We start from the raw sequence: 23,495 nt of genomic DNA, 5'->3' as shown, positions 1-23,495 counted from the left end.
GACCGGAAGTCGCAGTCATCTTTTCTCTTTCTCGTTTCCGTATCCGGGACTTTTACCCAATGTCCTAGCTTTCCCTTGCACTGTAGGTTGTTGACTTCCCATCGCAGTTTGACGTACTCTGGCCGCGAAACTGGGCATTTCCTGGGTGGAAATTTGAGTCAGGCGCTTTAATTTCCTTCTGATATGACTAAATTTGCAGACTGCTTCTGGGTAAGTTATATTTCGAGCCTATATGAACGCTCTCACTTACGCGGAAACTACTGTAACAACTGTTTCAGTACATTAATTCTGTGATAGGTCAACTCTTTCGACATGAACTTGTTTAAAGATACGGCTACTTATGTCTTTTGTATCAAACCTTACGATTTCTCTGATCTCCTCTTATTGTACACATTTAGTGGATCGAAAAAGCAGCGATCAAATTTGAGCTCAAAACCTTTTCATTTTTGATTTAGAAGAAGAGCTAATACAAGTGTTTTGCTTTCGAGATAACCTCGCATTCTTGTACTTATGCTTAATTGCAGTTTTCTGTTTTTTTGTTTGTTACTCTGTTAGAGTGGTGTTTACAATACACCCAGATGAAGGCGATCGCTGTTGATATAAACTGTCTGTTATTTATATATGTGTCGATTGGAGAAATTCGTTAATCAGGGCGATACGCGGGCGATAAATTCACATTAGTTCACAGAATAGCTATTGTTTAGGATCGACTCTGAGAGTCGAAGAATGAATTGAAATTTCAATAATTTCCAGTTTTATTACTATTTTATTGTAATTATTCTCATATTGATATTATTTATTGTGATACATACAATTGAACCTGAAGACCACCATATGCCAACAACCACCTGTTCCTGTACGAGGCCCAGAGCCACTTTCTGGGAGCTGGACAATCAAGTTTTTTGGAAGGGGAATGGGGGTCTTCGCTGTTTTCGTGTCAAAACATTTATTTTGAGGGGTGTTTACATGTAAAAACGGTGCAGACCTGAGATTACTGCTGTGCGAGTTTATGTTTCTTCAATAAATTTGCATAGAGGGACAAAAATAATTTTGGTCATTGTGCATCACAGTGTGGGTATCATGCGATCATTTGTCTTGAAAATTATTTTACCAGTGCTACTCATTTTAATCAATGAAGAGGCTGAATTTTTTTCAAAATAATCTGTTGCACAACAACTGTACAATTGAATGTTTGTAAAATAACTTCTGCTCTAGAGTAAAAGCCCCTCCACACAGTTCACCTTTTAAACTCCCAGGAGTGATTAACATGAAACTTCTCCCTACAATTTCCATACATTATCTAGCAAACATGTAATGAGAATACTCAAACTTATCAGGCAGAAGTTATTATCCTGTTCTAACACCAAATTCTCATAACTAATTTACATGGAAATGTGTTGTGGCTAGAGAGGAGAATTAACAGGCAGATCTTGCAGGGAGTTAGTGTTAAGAAATGTAGACTTAAAATGGCACTTGTTGAATCAACATGATATCTTGAAATGAGGTAGTAAAAACATCCACACAGTCACCTTAAAGAATGTATTTGAAAATATCTCTGGTAATTTTAAGCATTAATTCTGGGTTGTTGAGCTTGAGAAGAATTATAAGAACTGAATCAAAATTGTCTAGTGTATATATAGCCACCATGATAACCATCAAACACATATGAAAAGATGACTATGTTCTGTTTTATTATTTTGTGATATCTATACAAGGTGGCCCTGTTCAGTGTAAAGCAGCTTTGAATGGGCACCTTGATAAACAATAACAACTCTGTGAGCTAATTGTTCCCCAAACTTTGCAAAAAGTGGTTGGGTCCTTTAATGTCCCCCATTCTAACCAGAGAAAATTCAGGAGATGGGTTCCTACGATTTATTGTCCTTATCTGACTAGATTGTTTAACCATTTGTGGATGTCATAGCAAAGGCAGCACACTTCCTCAGTTATTTTGAGACCCTGAATGTTGGTCTGGTCAGGGGCTTGAACCCTCAACCTCCGCAAGGCAGTCCAGCACTCTGTTCAAGTGCTAACCATTCACTGTTGCCAAAAGCAATATTTTGGTCTTTTAGAAAGGGTTTGATTTGTATTTGGGGATTAGGGAGCTCCTCTTCGAAAGGAGATACTTTTTATTAAAAATTCAAAGTTACACAGCATCAGGCTGATGTTTGCAATTATTTATTTCTTCCCTATTGTTTTACATGTGATATGTTCATCTTTGATTCTAACAGGGGACTGATTTTAACAGCACGGCTGGTTTTGATGCTTTATGCAAACGCTTAAAGGATGGAAAACAAATGTGCCAGGATTTTGAAGATTTTATTAGACAAAGGTATGGTACAAAGCATGTAGAAACTAGCCAATCTGACAATTTACAGTGCCAACATTGTGTACCAGTCATTTATTAGACCATTTATATAGAGTATATATTTATATATGAAACTCCAAAGGACAAAGAAATATGAACAACAAGTATGTACAGTGTAACTGGTTAATTTTTCATAACTTTTTTTTATTTTGATAAGACAATTTGCCCATGGAAGTTGTAAGTTTTTGACACAAGTGTTGGTAAGCACTGCTATTAGGCAGTGAAGAGCACTCAGAAATGAGAATAAACAGCTCATTTTTTTTAATGGCGGATACCCAACTGATTACATGAACAAGCGCATGCGTTGCGCCTCACTATCTGCTGACCAGTATCTCACAGACATGATACTGATTATATCAACATCCTTCTTTCTCAAAGGAAATTTCAACGAAAAAAGAAATTAAAGCAACGATAAAAGGTCCAAAATGACGAGTTCCTCACAGTGAATGAGTTCTAGCAAATGTCACAACTCCAACAAATGAAAAAGAATATATACATAAGCAACAAACTAATATTTGATCTCGTAGTCTTTGAACCAGTATGGTTCTTTCCTGATCCGCTGCAGTCTTGTCTGCAAGTTTGCTTGAGCAGTGTCTGCCTTAGTGGTATCTTGGGACTTGGTCCTCTTGTCAGTGTTTGTTGGTAGACTGTGCATATTGTTTTCCACAGCAGTTGTTGGGGTGTTTTCTGATGGAGCGTTCAATGTCGTGGGATGTAAATGCAATCTGTTTCTCCTGTATACACCTCCATTTCCATCTATTATGTAGGATCGGTCGCTGTGCTCAGGGCGCACTGTACCTTTTCTCTAGTCGCACTTCTTTCCTTCTGTGTGTTGGTAGTACACTGGTTGGCCAGAAGCGAGTCGCGTCAGGTCTGGAGCATCTTTGTTGTAGCTACGCTTGACGGCAAAGCGGTGCTTGGCTCTTCTCAGCATTACTTCTCTCTTACTTCTGATTCTCTTAGTTCTTGAGGATGGTAGCATTGATCGTGTGTTTCTACCAAACATCATTTCAGCAGGGCTGGCTTCAGTACCTTGGTGAGGTGTGGTCCTCAATTCAAGTAGGGCTTTATATTGGTCAGTCCCATCCAAGAGCGTTTTACGCATCATCGTTTTGGTAATCTTTACCGCGGCTTCCGCTTTTCCATTAGATTTGTGGTGATGTGGTGATGATGTTACATGCCAATGCCCCAGTTTCTTGTGAAATTCTTGAATTCTCTTGAGAGGAATTGTGAGCCAGAGTCAGTCACCATCTGTATTGGTATTCCATATCTTGCAAAATGTTCCTTTAGCTTGGTAATGACTTGTTTAGTCGTGGTGGTTGGCAGGTAGTCAACTTCTATAAAGTTCGAGTAATAGGCGACAGTGACTAGATAATTTCTTTCCTTGATCTCGAACAAATCGACACCAATTTTGCTCTATGCTGTTTCAGTGTCTCTTTCTAGTTCCTTGGTTTATGTATCTGACAGGCTTCACAGTTCTCAGCTAATTGATGTATCTCCATTGACATTGCAGGCCAAAATACGGTATCACGGGCTCATCTCATCATTCTGTCATAACCAAGGTGTGCAGCATGTAGCGTTTTCTTCATGTTGTCTCTCAGAGACTTTGGGATTACTATTCTTTTGCCTTTCAGAATAATTCCATCTTGATGGCTAAGAGTGTCTCTTATGTCAAAGTATGTCCTTCGCTGGGCACGTCATTCTTGTGTTCAGGCCATCCATCCTTTATGATGCCAAGCAAGGTCTGCATATTTTCGTCTTCTGCAGTAGCCTCTTTCACTTCCTTGATTCTCTCATAACTCTGACATGGGTATCAGGAACATCTAGATAAGCTCTGCTGAGAATGTCCACAATAAAAAAGTTTGTCTCCCTCTATGTAGTGAAAATCAACATCATATCAATGCAGTTGCAATATCAGCGCTTGTAATCGCTTTGGAGCTTGACTGAGGGGCTTCTTCAGGATTTAGGCTGATGGCTTGTGATCATTTTGAACAATAACTTTTCTACCATATGTGTACTGGTCAAAGCGTTCTAAACCAAATACTACTGCCAATGACTCCTTCTCTATTTGCGCCCAATTTCTTTCAGCACTTGTCAGTGCTCGCGAAGCATACTCAATTGGCTTCCCATCTTGTAGGAGGGCAGAACCCAATCCGCCTTTGTTACTGTCTACTTGAAGGACAAGTTCCTTGTCAGGGTCAAAGTAGGCAAGCACAGGGGTGTCTGTAATGTTCTGTTTGACTCTGAAATGCTTCTTCACATTCACTAGACCCATTCCACTCAGCATTCTTTCTAGTCAGCTCTCTTATGGGTTGCAGATCACTTGCTAAGTGAGGGAGGAACTTTGACAAGTACTGGATCATTCCACTGAATCTCTTCACACCTTGTACATCAGTGGGAGCTGGCATGTTGAGTATGGCATCCACTTTGGACTTGACTGCCTGTACTCCTTCAATGGTTTTTAGGTGACCCAGGAACTTGATGACAGACTATTCATCGTTTAGCCTTGTGTTTCTTTCCATGCACCTTTTCTGTAACTCATGGAGGTTCTGCTGATGATCAGCATCAGCTTCTTTTCTTGTGTTGCCACTACCCATCACCAATAGGTCATCTGCAACACAGATTACACCGTTTAGGCCACAGAGCGCCTCATTTAGCTTCCTCTGAAAAATTTCATTGCTAACTTTATAATAATAATATAATAATAATAATAATTATTATTATTTAATATTTATATTGCGCAAATTAACATGTGGATATGATCAAAAGCGCATCTCAACACTTTTCGGGGGACTTTGGCCGGACTGCATCAGCAGTTTACAAACAATCGAAGGAAACTTATTTGAAGATGCCCCCTCCCCACCAATTCCCAGTAAACAGGCCGTTAAGTTGTATCTTCAACCGCAGTTCAAAATATATGAACCTCATATATTCATTGTATCTGATTTATCATCACGGGTTATTACGAATCAACTTAACGGCCTGCTCCCAGTTGGCTTGTTAGCTCAATATTATTGGTAGAGCGCTGCACTAGTATCGCAGAGGTCAGTGGTTCGAATCCCATACAGGCCTGATTTTTTTCAGGTCTGATTTTCACTATTGCATAAATAGCGCTCTCTACTGCGAGGATCGTGCATCATACGTATCTACAACCGCAGTTCAAAATATATGAACTTCATATATTCATTGTTTCTAATAAATTCAACCTCACTCACTTGTGCATTCTTAGGATTCAAGAGTTCTAGGATGGTTTTTCCAAGTGGGATTAACTTTGATTTATTCCACATAATCAATTTCTGTGAAGTGGGTTTCACTTGTGACTTCTTTACAAACTTCTGACATATTGTGTTCACATTAGCACCCGAGTCTAATTGAAATCAGACTTCACAGCTATTAACGTGCATCAAAGCAGTTACTCCTTTATTCTGATCAGTCACCACATTAGCTAACCACTGTTCATCAGAGTCGGTTAAGTCACTCTCAGCATTAAGTGAATGAACTTTCTTGAATTTCGCATCAAAATGATTTCTGCCTTTGCAGTACTTGCATGTTTTGCCCCAGACTGGACATTTTGTCTTTACTGCTTCATGTGACTTGCCACAAAATTGACATTCTTTCAGGATACGAGGGGTATACTCCTGTTGAGGTTTCATAAGAAATTTCTGTAGTGATCTGCTCTGTACACGTACCTTTTCAATTTTCTGAGCTTCACTACTTGCATTCATTCCTTTGTGTTTCTTGAGGTGATTTCAAAAGCTCGACAGAATTCTATGGCTTTCTTTAAGTCTAAGCTTGTTTCACGAAGTAATAATTCTTGCAACTTACCGGAGACACTGGAAACAATTTTGTCCCTGATCCTTCGATCCTTTTCTTGAAAGTTACACAAAGCAGCACGGGAATGCAGTTTGGTTAGAAACACATCAAAAGGCTCGTGAAATGGAATGTTCCAGAAGCAAAAACTTTGAAGAACTTCATTTTGTCGCAGGTTACAGTACTCTTCCAGCTTTTCAAGGACTTTCGCTGGATCGTGTTTATAATCTTCTTCATCAAACTGGAAATGATCATACACTTTGAGGACTTGCGGGCCAGCACATTTTAAAATGATTGCTGTTTGTTGCTGTTTGGGCTTGTTGGTAGTTCCACTAGCTTCCATGTAGGCTTCCAACTGACGTTTCCATTTCCTAAAAGCATCTGCCAGATTACCATCAGTCAGATCGAGTTTTGGCGGTAAATGAAATTGAGCCATCTCCATGTGTAAATGTGGTTGTCTTGTTCTCATGCTTACTCCAGAATAACTTTAGTACCTTTACTGAATTAAATCCCACTGCTGCCACCATGTTGATAAGCGCTGCTATTAGGTAGTGAAGAGCACTCAGAAATGAGAATAAACAGCTCATATGTTTTAATGGCGGATACCCAACTGATTACATGAAGAAGTGCATGCATTGCGCCTCACTATCTGCCGACCAGTATCTCATGGACATGATACTGATTATATCAACAATAAGTTGCAGTCAATTTTTTTTGAGAAACTGCACCTTTAATCTATGACCTAAAGGGCCTGTTTACATGGTGATAACCCTCCTAGTGGGGTAACCTGCCTGTTTATACAGTTTTTTACTTATCTTGAACATGTTTACATGAAACACTGTAGATGGGCTAACATGCCTTGGCTGTTTTTGACCACAGCTAGGAGAGGTAACTCACCTACCTGAGGTCCCTGAAGACTATAGATATGAAGCAGAAGGCCCTAAGGCCTTAAGACTAGATATGAAGGATATAACACCAGCAAAAAACAAATATTAATTATGCAGGGCAGATGCTGAGGAGAAATATGGCAAAGCTTTGATGAAACTTGCTGAAAGTGCTAAAGGCAAAGATGAAATTGGGTAAGTATGTGAAAGTACTCAATGGACTTATAAAAGGTTTGCCCACTAACTACTCAACATGTCAGTTAAGAAGAATTGATTACAGGAAATTAATAAACCACTGCCTAATGCCACAGTGCTAAATGAATAAAAGCACTTGAGCCTAATTTTGCAAAAAACCAAATGGGTACTAATGTTAACAGATAATAAAAAATATTTTAATTTTGTTTAATGTTTGGTTTGCTGTTTTCAAGACGGAAATGACTCAGCAGAAGTCATCCCTTCACTTATATCATCTCTCTTCAGATCCATGTAGGTATTGAACATGCAGTTTGTTTTGCACCGGTGCAGTGATCTTTTCAACATCCCTGACAAGTTCACTAAACAAGCTAACTGACCTAGTACCCTACTGCACCAGACCATGTTTACTTAAATGCACCCTGAAGAACACATTTAATTTTGCTAAACATCAAATAAAGTAAAGCAAAATGATATTTTTCAGGACTCTCAGAGAATCTTGGGAGGTCATCAAAACAGGTACAGCTAACAAAGTGTGAATATTTAATTTGTGACTGTATTTTGAATGGAAGAAAGTACTTGCTAATGGTAGCTAGCAGCTGTGGAGAAGATAGAAATGAAGGTAACTTTTGGTAACCTGTGCTTGCTCATAAAGCATTAGTGTAAGTTGTAATCTTAAAGCCCAATTTCTTTTTGTGCCACAGAAACAGAGAACATTGGGAAACTGCATGTAGCTCTATCCCAACAGCTGATTGAAGAATTGGAAAACTGTGTCAGGAATTTTAAAGATGTGCAGCGGGATAAAAGGAAAAAGGTAACATCTTATGAGTGAAATATCTGAGACATGTACATGTAATATAGTTCTGACTTTCAGATTGAGTGTTGCAAATATCCAAAACAAAAGTGATCTCAACAGCCAATCAAAACCAGGGGGAAATATCACAAATAGCCGATTGGGACCAAAAGAAAGTATATGGAAACTCCTTACGGCATAAGAAAATCCTAGTGGCTAAAGCTTTCATTAGCTCTACAGTTTTGTAATTTGCATTTGGTTAATAAATGGCTTGAATTTTTTTTTTCAACAACAATTGAAAGCAAAACCAAAGCTGAAAATTGTTCTATCCTAGAACTTTTGACTTGTAAACTCCATGTGCATTGAAAAGTGACTGTTACAATTGTATAACTATGTGTATTTTAAGCTAGGTCAAACATGCAAATTGATATGCATGCATCACTATTTAACAGAAAGATTGCATTAAGAATGCAAGTAAATAGGTGGAGAAGTATAGGGGGAAATTCACCAAAGAAATAAAGCAAAAGTGTATGCCAATGTCATTTTGATTTGGAGGCCCTGGTGAAAATCTTTGGAGGATCTTTAAGGATCTTTAAAGGTCTTCATGAGGACCTTTGAGTATCCTCCTAAGGATCTTCATGAAGATGTTTGAGAAATCTTTGAGGAAATCTTCCATTTTCTTGCCAAGATCCTCAAGGATTTTTTATTTTCTTGCCAAGATCCTCAAGGATCTTGCATTTTCTTGCCAAGATCCTCAAGGGTCTTTTATTTTCTTGCCAATATCCTCAAGGATCTTGCATTTTTTTGCCTAGATCCTCAAGGATCTTTTATTTTCTTGCCAATATCCTCAAGGATCTTGCATTTTCTTGCCAGGATCCTCAAGGATTTTGCATTTTCTTGCCAAGATCCTCAAAGAATCTTGCATGTTCTTGCCTAGATCTTGTATTTTCTTGCCAAGATCTTTAAGGATCTTGCATTTTCTTGCCAAGATCTTTAAGGATCTTACATTTTCTTGACAAGATCTTCAAAGATTTTTCATTTTCCAGTCAAGATCTTTGAGGTTCTTGCCCAGATCTTCAAGGATCTTCAAAAGATCTTGTCAAGAATTTCAAAGATCCTTAAAAAAGATTTGGTAAGAAAATAAGAGATCCTTGAAGATCTTGATAAGAAAATAGAAGATCCTTCACGATCTTGGTAGATCTTGTTAAGAATTTGAAATATCTTCAATGTTCTTTCTCAGATCTTTGAGGATTGTTGTCAAAATTCTTGTTAAGATCTAATAATCCTGCCAAGATCTTTGAGAATCTTTATAAGTCTTGCCAATATCTTTTGTGGTCTTCAACATTCCTCCCAATATCTTCACAATTCTTCCAAGATCTGTGATAAACTTCCAAGGGAAACTCAGCAATTTGCTGCAAATATGTGAGGATCTTCAATAAACATTGTTTATAACAGTGATAAGCCTCAAAACATTTATAAATTGTGGAAATAATATATATATTTTTATTATGACTACAAAGAGTTATTTATACCAACCAATAGTATCAAACAAAAGGAAAGAAAAACAATGCACAATTCAATAATATTTGTGTAGCTTGATAATACAATGAGATCCAATAACAAAACTCCTTTAGTGATTTTCTTCTAATAAAATAAACAAATATTTATGTGCATAGCAATGGATGTAAAAGTTATTCAATAGGGTTCTAACTAAGGAATAATAGTGTAATTAACAGAGGGTTAACTAAACAAATAGAGCTTCTAATAGGACAGTAGGAAATAGTAGTAGTAGTAGTAGTAGTAGTAGTAGTAATAGTAGTAGTATAGTAATAGTAGTAGTATAGTAATAGTAGTAGTATAGTAATAGTAGTAGTATAGTAATAGTAGTAGTACTATTACTATAGTAGTACTACTATAGTTCCTTGTCTAAGGAACGAGAAGAAATGTTACTTACCCAGTTGTCGTCCGGTTTGCTTCGTCTCTCTTCTTTGTCTCGTAGCAGTCGTGTCATACAAACGACTCATTCACGACATAAACATCACAAACGACCGAAAAAGAACGACCTAACTTTACCGACAGATCGAAACAGACCAATCACGACCGACTTACGTCACTTGAGTCTTCCAGCCAATAACATCACGGCAAAACCAACCGGCCATTTCACACGAACTGGAATAAGAACATTCTACTGACAACAATCATTCACTTGACTCTGATGGTGACTTCCGCACAGGTTGTCGAAACGTCAGTCACTACCACCGACAACAGTCCTTCTCAGGACTACACTCACCCGGACGATCAGACTACACCTTCACAAAGTGATCAATATTTCTAAGAGCCTGGTCACCTCTCATTTTATTGACCAAAATAAAACTCGTTTTGCAAAGTAGTAATTTTTACAGAATTACTATTTTGCGAAATGGCGTTTTTTCGCCTTTATTTAGCAAATATGCCCTCTTCGTCCGAAACAAAATGTTTCCACCAATAAAATGATCAATATTTCTAAGAGCCTGGTCACCTCTCATTTTATTGACCATAATAGAACTCGTTTCGCAAAGTAGTAATTTTGACAGAATTACTATTTTGCGAAATGGCGTTTTTTCGCCTTTATTTAGCAAATATGTCCTCTTCGTCCGAGACAAAATGTTTCCACTAATAAAATGATCAATATTTCTAAGAGCCTGGTCACCTCTCATTTTATTGACCATAATAGAACTCGTTTCGCAAAGTAGTAATTTTTACAGAATTACTATTTTGCGAAATGACGTTTTTTCACCTTTATTTAGCAAATATGTCCTCTTTCCCCGAAACAAAATGAAAGACAACTACTTGTTTTTGTTCTCGATTGCTCTTTATTGGCTCAGAGTTTACTCTTTATTGTTGTTATAATTCTGTTTTCTATTCTGCTCTGTATTCCTTGTATTTTGTTCTGTTCTATTTATGGTTGCCGTAACTCGATTTTATAGCTGACCAACAAGCCACATGCGTGACTGGCAATTCCAGCCGAACTCAAGTAACGCTCGATGTTTGGTCAAACTGCTAGGAAAATACGTTATAAGGTGACCAGAGGTGACCAGGCTCTTAGAAATATTGATCATTTTATTAGTGGAAACATTTTGTTTCGGACGAAGAGGACATATTTGCTAAATAAAGGCGAAAAAACGCCATTTCGGAAAATAGTAATTCTGTCAAAACTACTACTTTGCGAAACGAGTTCTATTATGGTCAATAAAATGAGAGGTGACCAGGCTCTTAGAAATATTGATCATTTTATTAGTGGAAACATTTTGTTTCGGACGAAGAGGAGATATTTGCTAAATAAAGGTGAAAAAACGCCATTTCGCAAAATAGTAATTCTGTCAAAATTACTACTTTGCGAAACGATTCCTATTATGGTCAATAAAATGAGAGGTCACCAGGCTCTTAGAAATATTGATTATTTTAGTAGTGGAAACTGATTTTGTTTCGGACGAAGAGGAGATATTTGCTAAATAAAGGTGAAAAAAACGCCATTTCGCAAAATAGTAATTCTGTCAAAATTACTACTTTGCGAAACGAGTACTATTATGGTTAATAAAATGAGAGGTGATTAGACTCTTAGAAATATTATTCATTTTATTAGTGGATACCTTTTGTTGCGGCCGAAGAGGACATATTTGCTGTATAAAGGCGAAAAAAGGCCATTTCGCAAAATTTCGTGTCGTTTCGCAAAATAGTACAATTTCGTTTCGTTTCGTTTCGTTTCGTTTCGCAAAATAGTATAAGCCGGGGTTGCTCAATTTGCAGAAGAACCGTCGCGTACAATCATCGAGCGTTGACCTGTGATTCCTGTAATTGTTGGATTCACATGAAATGTGGACAAGTAACGCCAAAAAGATATGCTCAACTGCAACAATTGGATGAATTTGAATGGTCCTGTCCTCAATGCTGCTCAGTCAGTTCGGTTTCCACACCTAGTTCCCTTTCTGTAAACAACCGCCATCTTGTCCATCCTTCCGGTGAAACCTGCTCAAGGACCATCACCTCTAATCACCGCTCCTTACGTTGTGCTTCGTGTTCCAATTGTTATCATATGAATTGTGCTGCTGTGAGACCCGCAGAATACGCTCAACTCAACAGCAAACGGTGGACTTGCTCTGTGTGTTGTTCTAGAGAGTTAATGAAAGAACTACCTTTCTTTGGTGCAGATGATAGTTTCGAAGCTTCAGTTGACTTAGAACAGGATGCAGAAGAAACGACGAACTGTGACGATGGCCTCTCTGATTTGTTAAATCAGTTGGAATAGAGACCTCAGATTAGCGCACCTGAATGTGCGTGGTCTAAGGAACAAGATCGAGGAACTCAGATGCCTCCAACAACAGTGTAAATTTAAAATTCTCGCAATCACCGAGACACATCTTGACAAAAAGGTGCCAGATTCCGAAATATTAATCCCAGGAATGAAGTTCGTAAGATTAGATAGGAAGGGTCGAAAAGGAGGAGGATGCTTATTATATTATGGAGAGCATTTGCATGCTACTCATCGTAAAGATCTTCTCACACAAAACATCGAAGCAGAGTGGCTGCAAGTCAAATTCCCAAGTTCTTCAGTGTTGTTTTCAGTAATCTACAGACCGCCAGACGCTAGTGAATTCTTTGATCTCGTCAGTGCCACCTTAGAAAAAGCTTGGCTGAAAACGTCTAACATTGTGCTACTAGGGGACTTCAACTGTGACTTTAAGACGGAATCTGAGCAGTCCGCTAACGCCAGAAAACTACGCTCCATTTTCGAAACGTTTAATATGCAAAATGTGGTAAATGCAAACACTAGAGAAACTCCAACAACAAGTACCTTGTTAGATCTAATTGTTACAACAAGGACTGATCTTATGGGCAAGTGTGGTGTTTTCCCTTTGGGAATTTCAGACCACAATATGGTATACGCATCGATGAATTTAAAGAACAAAAGGACACCACCGAATTACATCAAAACAAAAGATTATAGGAAACTTGACATTAAAAAATTTCAGGCGGACGTTGAATCCGCGCCTTTCCATTTTGCGTCAGTCTTCGAAGAGCCAGATGATATCTTATGGGCATGGCAAACCTTGTTTAAAGGAATTTGTGACGAACACGTCGCCCAGAAAGAAGTTAACATCAGAAGTAAATCAGCTCCATGGATAACAAACGAAATCCGCTACAAGATCAATAAAAGATACAAGATTTTCAAAGCAGCAGTCAGCACAAAATGCCCTGAATTGTGGTCAAAATACAAGAAAGCTAGAAATGCAGTCGTGTCAGCTTTGCGAAGAGCTAAAGCATCCTATTTCACCAATATGTTCGAAGAAGTAAAGAAATCTAGTGCCTACTGGAACTTAATTAACAGAGCTGCAAATCGCTCAGCACGCAACAGAACAATAGGCCCTCTTAAGAGAACCGACGGCAGTTTTGCTTTAATGGATAAGGAAAAAGCACAAATGATGAATGCATACTTTTCGGAGATCGGCGAGAACTTAATTAAATCCCTGCCAATGCCACCGCAGCCCGCTTCAGTGGATGCCAGCACGTCACCTTATATATTGTCACCTAAAAGCCCTATTTCGATTACAAACCATTCTGTTGAAGAAAAGGTAAATAAACTTAAGACGAATAAGTCAGTTGGAACTGATGACATCTCGCCTAAACTTCTTAAATTGGCAGGAAAGACTATTGTACCAGCATTGGTCAACCTTTATAATTACAACATTGAACAAAGAATGGTCTTTTCCTTATGGAAGACTGCCCGATTAACTCCGGTTTTCAAAAAGGATGATGAAACAGAGTGCGGAAATTATCGACCTGTCTCCCTTTTAAGCGTACCAAGCATTATACCAAATCCATTAATGTTTGTTTGAAATATATCTTAGCAATGAAACGAACAATAAAATGTTTGTTTCCATTTTAAAAAGCGCTCATGAACTGCCTAAAGGCAAACAAAGTCTGTGGTGCAAATGATTCAACGGTCAAATTCAAAATGGCGCCTTGTAACAGCAGACGTCACATGACCGAAAACACTGCTGACCGCTGATTTGATGCTGATCATTATGTATGCTGACACCAAATTAGCAGTGGGTTGTGCCTTTACTTTTATCTTCACCGATACAAGACCTAGGTTCGGTAATTTTTATTTGTTAGTGCCAAATCACCGAAGAAATTAAAAATGAAGATGAAAACCAAAGTTTTGCGAGGAAGTTAAGGAAAGAGTACCATATAACCCCACACATTAATTATGCATTCTACTTCTTTGTCTTTCCCGAAAAAACTTTAAAACAAAGTCTACCAGTCTGAATGCATAATTAATGTATGGAGTTAAATGGTACTCTTGCCAGAAGTTAAATGTTTCCACTCGAGGAAAGGTTTGTTAGGATCTTTACAAGGATCTTTGTATGATCCTCAGAGGATCTTCATATGCATAAAATCCTTGAGGATTTTATTAAATTTTTTTGCATATAAAGATCTTTGAAGATCCTTCAAAGATCCTTTTTGGATCCTTTGAGGATCCTTGTCTTTGAGGATCCTTGACAGGTCTTTGACAATCCTCTAAGATCCTTAAAGGGAAAGTACGGTCTACAAAAGTTTATTTCAATTAGAAGACTTTTTCCTCTGGAGTTCGAAAATTACTGCCATTTTGTCTAGTTTGCTTTGAATTAGCGACAAGAGCGCTTCGAAGTTGCCCATTTTTACAACTTTCGTGGCTAGAAAAGCGCCATCTTGGATATTACGTCATTGTGACGTAGCAATAGTCAAATTTAGTTCGGAACTTTGTCCTTGTTGACTAGTTTGACCTTTGGTGAAAACAATTTCTAATACTCCCAATAGTTTAAATGAGGTGAACTGTCCTGTTGTTGAATGTCAAAATACATACTAAAATTCAAAAGGAAAAGGTGTAAGCCTCTACAAGCTACCAGAAAGTGAAATATTAAAGAAAAGTTAGCCGGCAAAAATGATCCGCGACGACGGCTTGCCGAACCCTGTAAAACCTCGGAACTCAGTGCCAGAACGAAGACTTCCAGCGAGATATACAGGCATGCAAGTTTTCCTTGTTGACCTTCGCTTCGAACTGAAAGCTATGCTTACCTTTTCCATATTCAACACAGTCCTCAGTTATTTATTCTACGAGTTTTTTCAAACCATTTTATTGTAAGCGAATAAATTGAAGCTCGTAATGGTGGTACACCAAGTGTGGTAAATTTTCAGTCGCCACCCTTGACCAAAGCCGACGTTCAACATCATGCGCTTTACCAAGCGGTGTACAAATATATCTTGTCCTTCCTAAGTCTGTTATGAGTCCATCGAGTAAATTTTCTTTACCCCAACAGTCACATTCTCCTGCGGAGAAAAAACTACATGACATTTAATACATCGCTAGCAAATTATGAAGACAAACACGTTTGCGACTAATACAAAATTAATTATCCTTCGTCAGGCAGGCGCCCATATTTTACTATATCATATCGATGGGACACGACAAAAATAATATGAAAATATTTATGTCTTCTAACCAACTACTTGACGTAATTATGCAGTGCTTATGCTTTCAAAAGAAATCGAAAGTTTCATTTTTGCTTCAATTATATTGAGGTAATTTCCAGCAATGTAAACACGGTATGACATAGGCGATTTTCCGGCGCGCGTCGAAAATAACAAAGCCCTACTTCTCACAAGTCGCGACATTTCAAACATTTTAGAACGAAAAATACTGCGTTGAAGCTAATTCTAAGGAATAAAGATGAAAAACAACTTTGCAAATTAGAAGTAAATGCTGAAACAAACAAAATTTAACCCGTAACAATTAACTTCTGCCTTTTGTCAGCGTTAATTTTGGCAACTCAGTGTTTGTAATCAATTTTGTCAGTGTTTACGCATACGAAGAATGATCTTCAAGTCTAGCATTTCTAACTTGTTGCATGCCAACTGGGGCTGATCTTAGTTCCAAATGGCTCGTGTTCCGTCTATACACCGAAGCTGGGTTCCTGTAACTGTAAAAATAGTTCGTCTCATTCCGAGGTAGCGGTGTAAAATGAATTCGTACCGGGCACTGCGGTCTTCTTTAGCAAAGTAACTATCACTCCACAGCTAGCATTTGTTTGAGGTAAAATCCTTTGCCTTTCAAATTGAGTCTGTGTCCTAGTACATTTAATTCTTAGGAGCATACATTCTCGTTTTCCGTAGGTTTCTCTTGACAGTTGCCGCAAGAGAACCACTCGCGATTTCCAAGACGTGAGCGACTGAGCGGGTCGACGTTTCTTCTTGAAAATTCATTTTCTTGACTTTCTCTCAGTCTTTCTCCCAAACAGAAGTATCTCCTTCCCCTGAAGACGAGCCAGGTTTTGTTTGAAACATAAATGGATGTACTACATCCTCTCGCCAGATTAAAATCTAAGTCGAGAATTCAACAGGTGGCGCCCCAATCGCCGCTGTTTTCCGTGTTTACAACCACTTGAGCGAGGGATATAATTTAGCATGGTTGACTATTGCTACGTCATAACAAAGATGGCGGATTTCAATTTGAAAATGCCGATTTTTGGAACGTAATCGTTCGCAACTAAAACGCTTTTAGCTCAAATGAATAGTCAGTTAGGACAATTCAAGCAAGGAACTTTTGATCTAAGCAAACTTTTTCTAGACCGTACTTTCCCTTTAAAGCTAGATCCTGTGAGGTTTTTCTGACCAGGGAGTGTATGGCATTTTAAAAAGACAGGGAATCTTTCAGATGCTATGTTTAAGCCATTGTGAAGAAAAGAAGGTCTAGAAGTTTCATTAAAAGTTGATTACAGTGTACTTGCAATCTGTGATCCCTCCCATTAGGGTCTCTTACTGTGGTTTGTTAAAGTTTTTTATTTTTCTCATAATTCTTGAATCTCCAAATAGCCCTGCTTTAAAAACATACTCTTTCTTTCTCATTCCTCCTCATCAAAATCTCTTTCAAGGTGGTTTAATTATCTTGCAATGAGACCAGATAATGTTGACGTACAAGAAAACAAGTTCAGTGTCTTATGTAGATATCATTAGTACTCGGATTAGGTTTTGACCATAGAAATGCACTTTCTCTATGGTATTTATTGAATCTTGGAAGCAATATGCCACAGTCCAAGCTGCTACAAGAATGTTTCAACATTGGCATTTTATCAAGAATTATTTTAATATTGTATAAGTTGATGTTCATTTACCTTTCCTTTATAATTTGACCTTCATTCTTTTGTTTTTATTGTTACAATAATTATTGCAAAATATAGGCAAGCAAAATTTTTTGGTAATTAGATTTTCAACCCTACAAAGATTTGAATACTGGACACAGTAAAACTTTCAGTGAAAAGAGTAATATACTAGTTGAATCCTAATTGTTTGCTTTTTGTTCTGTTTTGTCCCAAAGGTGGAAGAATCAGTGAAGAGAGCTCAACGAAATAAGAAAAACTGTTTTGATACAACTCTTAGGGTGGGTGTATAAAATAAATGTAGCCTTGGTAAACAAGAATAAATGTTTGAAAAGAAAATTTGCCCTGAGCGGGATTTGAACCCACGTCCCCCTGTTACTAGTCAGGTGTGAAGACCACTACACTATCAGGACAACCATGCTGGCAACACGGCAATCAAAGATGTGATTTACGTGATCGGAGACGTGGTCTCCCGGGAAATTATATATATATATACATACATACATACAAAATATCCCCTGATGAGTGGGCAACCTCGAAACAGGCTTGTCGCGATGAAGGCATAGTTTATTTGTTTCTTTCCTCCACAAACATGTACTTCGCCCTACATTAATGTATTGAGCACTGTTCTACGAATATGTACATTCTACACTTTATATATACATACGTGTATATTCAGCTCCATCTAACATATGACACCTCTATCAGTATATATCTTGAAAGTCAGTTTGTATAAAAAACATGCCAATGTATTGTTGTTAGTGAACAGTGGACATTTCATGTATACATGCATGTACATTTTATTTATTGATGTTAAAGACATTAAGTTGTTTTCCAGGTCCCTCGTGTAGATGTCTGTGTAAAAGTTAAAATTGTTTCATTTTGTTTTATGTGTAGCTAAAGAGGACCTATGAGCAGAAATGCCATGATGTAGGCATGGCCGAGGAAGCACTAAAAAGATCTGTATCACTTGCCAGCAAAGATGAGGAAAAGGTTAATGTTGCTTTTAAGTGATATTCTGTGGTGATTTATTTATATATATGTAAAGCTTTAATGGAAACAAGCCATGGTATAGTGATACATGTAGATTTTTTAAAAAAAAAAATGCTTTTTGAAATTAGATTATTGCTATTTAGTTGACTTCTTTGGTGGCAAGTTATTTAATTGTTTACCTGGTGTGGCTTAATTGGTTTGACTCATTAAAATTCAATTAATGATTTGAGTGTCACCTACAGTGTAATGTGTTAGATGATGAATTTGAAAACTTCCATCTGCAGAACCTAACTGCACATGATTGAACTGTACCATGTGCCTTGATTTATATGTGTATTTATGTGGTAGTACATATATGATGCTTATTCGTATCAGTTTTAGTTATTGCATCATATTTTTCCCTTTACAGTTGCGGACCAAGCTTGGGCGAGCAAAAACTGCAGTAGAACAAGCAGGTAGAGCCCACAAATACCTGGACATACACTTTACATTTCTTAGCTTTAGCTAAAGACCTGAAAGATGTAGTGAGATCATTATTATATTAAATGCACCATGCTCCAAGTCAGGAGATCCAGAGAAAGACACTTTACTCTCACAGTAGTTACACAATTGTATCTCCACCCAGGAGTATAGACGAGTAATTGCAAACTTCATGCCACAGAAACCAAGATAAGCGCTGGCTAGATGGGTCACTTGTGATTCATTTATACAACTGTATATTATTGGAATCTATATTTTTCCTTTGAGTTGATTTGTCATTCATTTTTGTTTATTTTTTCTTTTTTTTTTACTTATGTATTTACTTGAAATCATTCTATTACTTTTGTTTCACAGGTTAGTTTTCGAAATGACTAAGTAAATAGATTGTTCTGCCTTAAACTGAGATTTTTTTAATTTAATTTTTTAATTCCATGCAGACACTGCGTACCAAAACTCAGTGCGAAGCCTTGAAGATGCACGGGTGATGTGGGAGAAAGAAATGGAACAGTGCTGTAATGTATGTTAGAAATCAGATTTGTTTATACATTACAAGTGATTTTGGTTTTTTTAGGACCTAACATCACAATGCGATCCCATAGGGAAGTAAAGCGGAAAAAAAAACCAGGAAATCCCAGATTAAGTTCAACGCCCAACTTAAAAGTGGTCTAAAAGTTTGATTAAGATTAATTAAAATAATAACCTTAAAATAATGATTACATTACTAAATTTTTTTAACAGTGTTTTCAAACCCTGGAAGAAGAAAGAATATCGTTTTTGCGTAACGCAATGTGGGCCTATGCCAACACAAGTTCAATGAACTGTGTCAAGGTGGATGAGGTAAGCAATCAATTCATACGGGAAGTCTCTCAGTTTCTCAATGAATCAAATAGTCCATCAGTAAGTTGTTGATCAATCAAGCATTTCGTTAGTCAATTAATCAAGCAGTTTACACGCTCTCTGCATAAATCAGCAAGACAGCTTGTCAATGATGAACCAACCAACCGCTTCAGCTGGTCTAAAGAAACAAAAAATTAATGCAGTCGATCAGTTTCAGTAATGCTTACAGTGACGTTTTTAATTTCGTAGTTGACATGTAACAACTAAGATTGATGAGGTGGGCAAACATCCATGATAAGTCAATCAATTACTCAATCAATTGGTAGTCGATCAGTCAGTTAATCAATTAAGAAGTCAGTTAAGAACAGACAGACAGCAGGAAGGTAAAGGTTCTTATTCTTGGTGCTCAATAAACCTTTTTGGTCAGTACAGTTTGGTTTAAAATGCGAAAAAGAAGACCCAAAAGTCGATACATTAGCGTTAAAACGCGACGGAGTTAGTTTTATTTTTGTTGCGGTTGTCGTTCGCGTCTCAAAAACGTCTCTGCTTAAAATCTCCATTAAATATTTGCCATGAGGGGAGGGGGGGGGGAAAGGGGAGGGGGAGAATCACAGAGGGAACCGAGGGGAATCAGTCTTCGCTAACAGAATATCAAGGGAGGACTATAGAAAATTGACTGAGTAGGAATCATTAGAATACTAAAGAGCCTTAGGGGGATCAGGTAAATTTTGTTGTGACACAGCCATATTCCTTCGGTTCCCTCCCCCCTCGGGGCGATGAACAATTAATCAGCTAACACGCCTATCCTTTAATCAGCCAGACAACCAGGCAATCATGAACCACTGAACTAACCACCTTGATTGGTCGAAAGAAAAAAAAAACATTTCAATTAATGCAGTCAATCAATTTAGTAAGGGCTGCACCTCTAGGATCAAGTAATAAGTGATGCATCGGATTTCTCAGAGAACAGCTAGGAAATGATGTAAGAAATGCTCCCATATGAAATAACGATACCGAACGTTATCGAATTTTCTTTTCCTCCGCTGCCTCTCAGGTGCAACTTTCCTCCCTTGCAATGCATTCGATCCACGTAGTTACTTGTGTAGTGTGTGTATGCACATCGATAATGTGAACATTTCTTACACGTTCAGACTTGTGAAGAAATGCGAAAGAGTTTGGAGCACTGTGCAGTAGAATCCGACATTCATCTTTTCGTTAGTATGAAGAAAACAGGATCTGATAGACCAGGTTAGCTAAACTTCTTACACTGGCTGTAATTTTAATAACAACTGGAGATTTCTGCCTCACTAGTAATGCCAACGACATGTTTCGAGATGAAACCGTTTAAATGTCCTCCAACAAAGGGAAAAAGATGCTGCTTAAGTTGTTTTTATTCTTAATTATGGAGGGAGATTCGACAGTTGCTGAAATTGTCCACAGCACAGCCTTTATTTTTGATCCGAAATTTACACCACGGTCAGTGGGAGAAATATTCGTTCTCGTGACTTTCTATTGACTATGATTTTTAACATATGGATCTCAGTTTTGAGTAAGAATTTTTTCTGTTTTTCCCAATTGGATTACCTTTACACCAATTGTTTGCCCAAAACAAAGCTTTTATTTCTTGAACTTGACTGTTTGGCTTGTCTGTAGATACATTTAGTGACTCAGCCTCCTTCTTTCACAATTGATAGAGAGATGTTTGTTTATATCTTTAGTGCGAATAGAATATGAGAACTATTATATGGCGCAGTCATCGGCAAAAGTTGCGTCCCCCAGTAGCAATGTAAACATAACTGGGCCTGTACCAGGAACCTTTGTGCATTCAAAAGACCCCGCCATTGTACAGTCGTCCACGGTTACCCCGAAACCAGTCAACCGCCGACCTCCTATGCAACTCCCTGAGATTCCTCGTCAAGGTGAGATATCTAATACATTGTTCACTTATATCCCTGGGATTCTAATAGTTGCTCGCTTAATTGAAGTACACTGAAGGCTTCTTCCACTAAAGTTCCCTTCGTGCTAGTCCCACTTGAGATTTACCAGAGGTAAGACAAATTGTTATTCATCTGTTCTTTGAATGGGAAAGTCTTCATTCAGCGTGCATGAAGCCAGTGGGTTGTTAACTGAAGTGATCGTGTAATATTGTGCAGATCGAGCACAATCATTTGGATGAAGAAAGAAAACTAAAGAGTTGGGATTTAGCTTTAAGAAAGTTTGGTTTAACTTAGAGTTTTCAGGATATTGTTACAGTTTAGTGTTCTAGCAGATTGTAAGAAAAGGGGTTGCACGAGATTGAGAATGCTGGCGACAATTATCAACGGTGGAGATAGCACAAGTCGGGGCCTTAATAATTCTCGGTGACATGGGAAGCTATTATCAACAGTTGTGGCAAGTCAATGTTGCAACGTTATTTGCAGTGTAGAAATGATAAGATATGTTAAAAGACTCAGTTTTAGCACATTTTGCCCTGAAGGGAACTTATGATGTCGGCTGATGCTACCAAAGGAGAGCGTATCTTTTTGTTTCCTTTCATAATTATCAAATGAACAATTGTCTTTGATTGCTTGTTCTATAGAATCTGTAGATGAATCGATGTACTCCACTGTTGACCAAAAGAAACAAATAAACAGACAGAACGAAACCAAATTTTACCGTGCGGCTTTTGATTATGACGCACAAGGAGACCAGGAAATATCATTCAAGGCTGGAGATTTTGTAAAACTAATTTTCCACGAGGACAACACTTGGTGGTGTGGAGAAGTACAAGGAAAGAGGGGAATGTTTCCAAAAGATTTTGTCGAAGAAATCGACCCGTGAAGTATGACGAAGGAGGTCCTACCAATATTAGTTGTTTTAATTCGTCGTCAGTTCGAAGGGGAGAAGGATGAGTAAAGTTGTCAAGAATTACATTGGTAAGGCCAATACTATTGACTAGTTAGGTTCAAGTCACACTTGAGTTTACAATTGTTGTTATATAGAGGGCAAGAATGCTCCCGCTTAGCTGTGTAACTGATTCTTTGACATCTATCTGTGCATGGGAAAGAGTCTTATTTTTCACAGACACTTTTTTTTTTCTTGTTTCCATTATTAACGAGTTTTGCGAGGAGCGAGAGTATTCTAGTTTATTTTTTATAATGGCTAAACTTTTTGAAAATATAAATTTTTCTCTTTGATATCGCAACAAGTAATTATGAATTTGGGTATGAAATATTGTATGGTACTTTTGGTGAGAAAAACAAATTCGCCGGCTTTGGAAACAAATATGGTGCCTGATTGGATCTGAGTGTTGGAAACGTTCGTTGCTAATCGCCAAAAGATATGAAATGTTTAACAATGTGCTACAGGTTTGCTAACGTCTGATAATCAGGTCGCGTTAACTCTAAAAATGAAAAAAAGCCAATAAATGTAATCGACTTAAAAAATTTAAAACGGAAATAAGGAAAAATTTACAACTTTTAGTTGATGTTATGTTTGATTTAAGAATAGTAGTCGTTGAATTGTTCTCAGTCACTCCTAAATTAATGCTGATATTAAATGGGGAGGTGACTAGAATGCAAATGTAATGTCCATTAAAAATGTTTTGGATTTCAATAAACGCCATATTTTGTATGTTTCTGTAGATTTACTGTTCTCTTTCCAACAACAGGGAACGTTTGATTTTATCGCATCTCGTGTTTCTTACGCTCGTTGAACAAATGCCTAATGAGTCGAAAGATTTTGGTTAAACAGCGAGAAATTTTACGAAGTTTGAATGTTGATGAAGTCGCAGAGAGTTGATTGCTTTGCGCAAGCGACCATAGCCCGGTGAACGTGCTTCTCAAAAAGGCACAAAATGGTTGGGAGAGAAAATTATAGTGTACAAGACACGGATGTAGTCAAAAAACTTGGATCGAGTGACACTGGCACTTAAGTCTCTTTTAGGTGTTTATGGAAACGAAGAGAGAGTTTGCCTCGAAGAACAATGG

General features: G+C 37.7%; 1 protein-coding gene across 1 annotated transcript; it reads left to right on the top strand.

Annotated features, from left to right (window-relative positions):
* The first annotated feature begins 52 nt into the window (after positions 1-52).
* On the top strand, positions 53-23,139 carry LOC111324706 (proline-serine-threonine phosphatase-interacting protein 2). The gene is made up of 13 exons (XM_022928328.2): positions 53-210; positions 2,229-2,329; positions 7,180-7,254; positions 7,736-7,770; positions 7,956-8,065; positions 17,436-17,498; positions 18,115-18,210; positions 18,620-18,665; positions 19,128-19,207; positions 19,429-19,527; positions 20,679-20,775; positions 21,246-21,446; positions 22,106-23,139. Exons 1-13 carry the CDS (start codon positions 184-186, stop codon positions 22,345-22,347), a joined length of 1,272 nt encoding a protein of 423 aa, XP_022784063.1. The 5' UTR covers positions 53-183; the 3' UTR covers positions 22,348-23,139.
* Positions 23,140-23,495: the final 356 nt, after the last annotated feature.

The sequence above is a fragment of the Stylophora pistillata genome, chromosome 1, assembly GCF_964205215.1.
Source record: "Stylophora pistillata chromosome 1, jaStyPist1.2, whole genome shotgun sequence".
Lineage (NCBI taxonomy): Eukaryota > Metazoa > Cnidaria > Anthozoa > Scleractinia > Pocilloporidae > Stylophora > Stylophora pistillata.
The sequence above is the reverse complement of the archived record's forward strand: the minus strand, read 5'-3'. Positions and strand labels throughout refer to the sequence as shown.

Excerpts from the sequence above, each read along its gene's own strand:
- LOC111324706 (XM_022928328.2), top strand. The coding sequence starts at position 184 with ATGACTAAATTTGCAGACTGCTTCTGG. Across the intron at positions 7,255-7,735 it reads AAAGGCAAAGATGAAATTGG|GACTCTCAGAGAATCTTGGG; the intron begins GTAAGTATGTGA and ends GATATTTTTCAG. Across the intron at positions 8,066-17,435 it reads AGCGGGATAAAAGGAAAAAG|GTGGAAGAATCAGTGAAGAG; the intron begins GTAACATCTTAT and ends TTTGTCCCAAAG.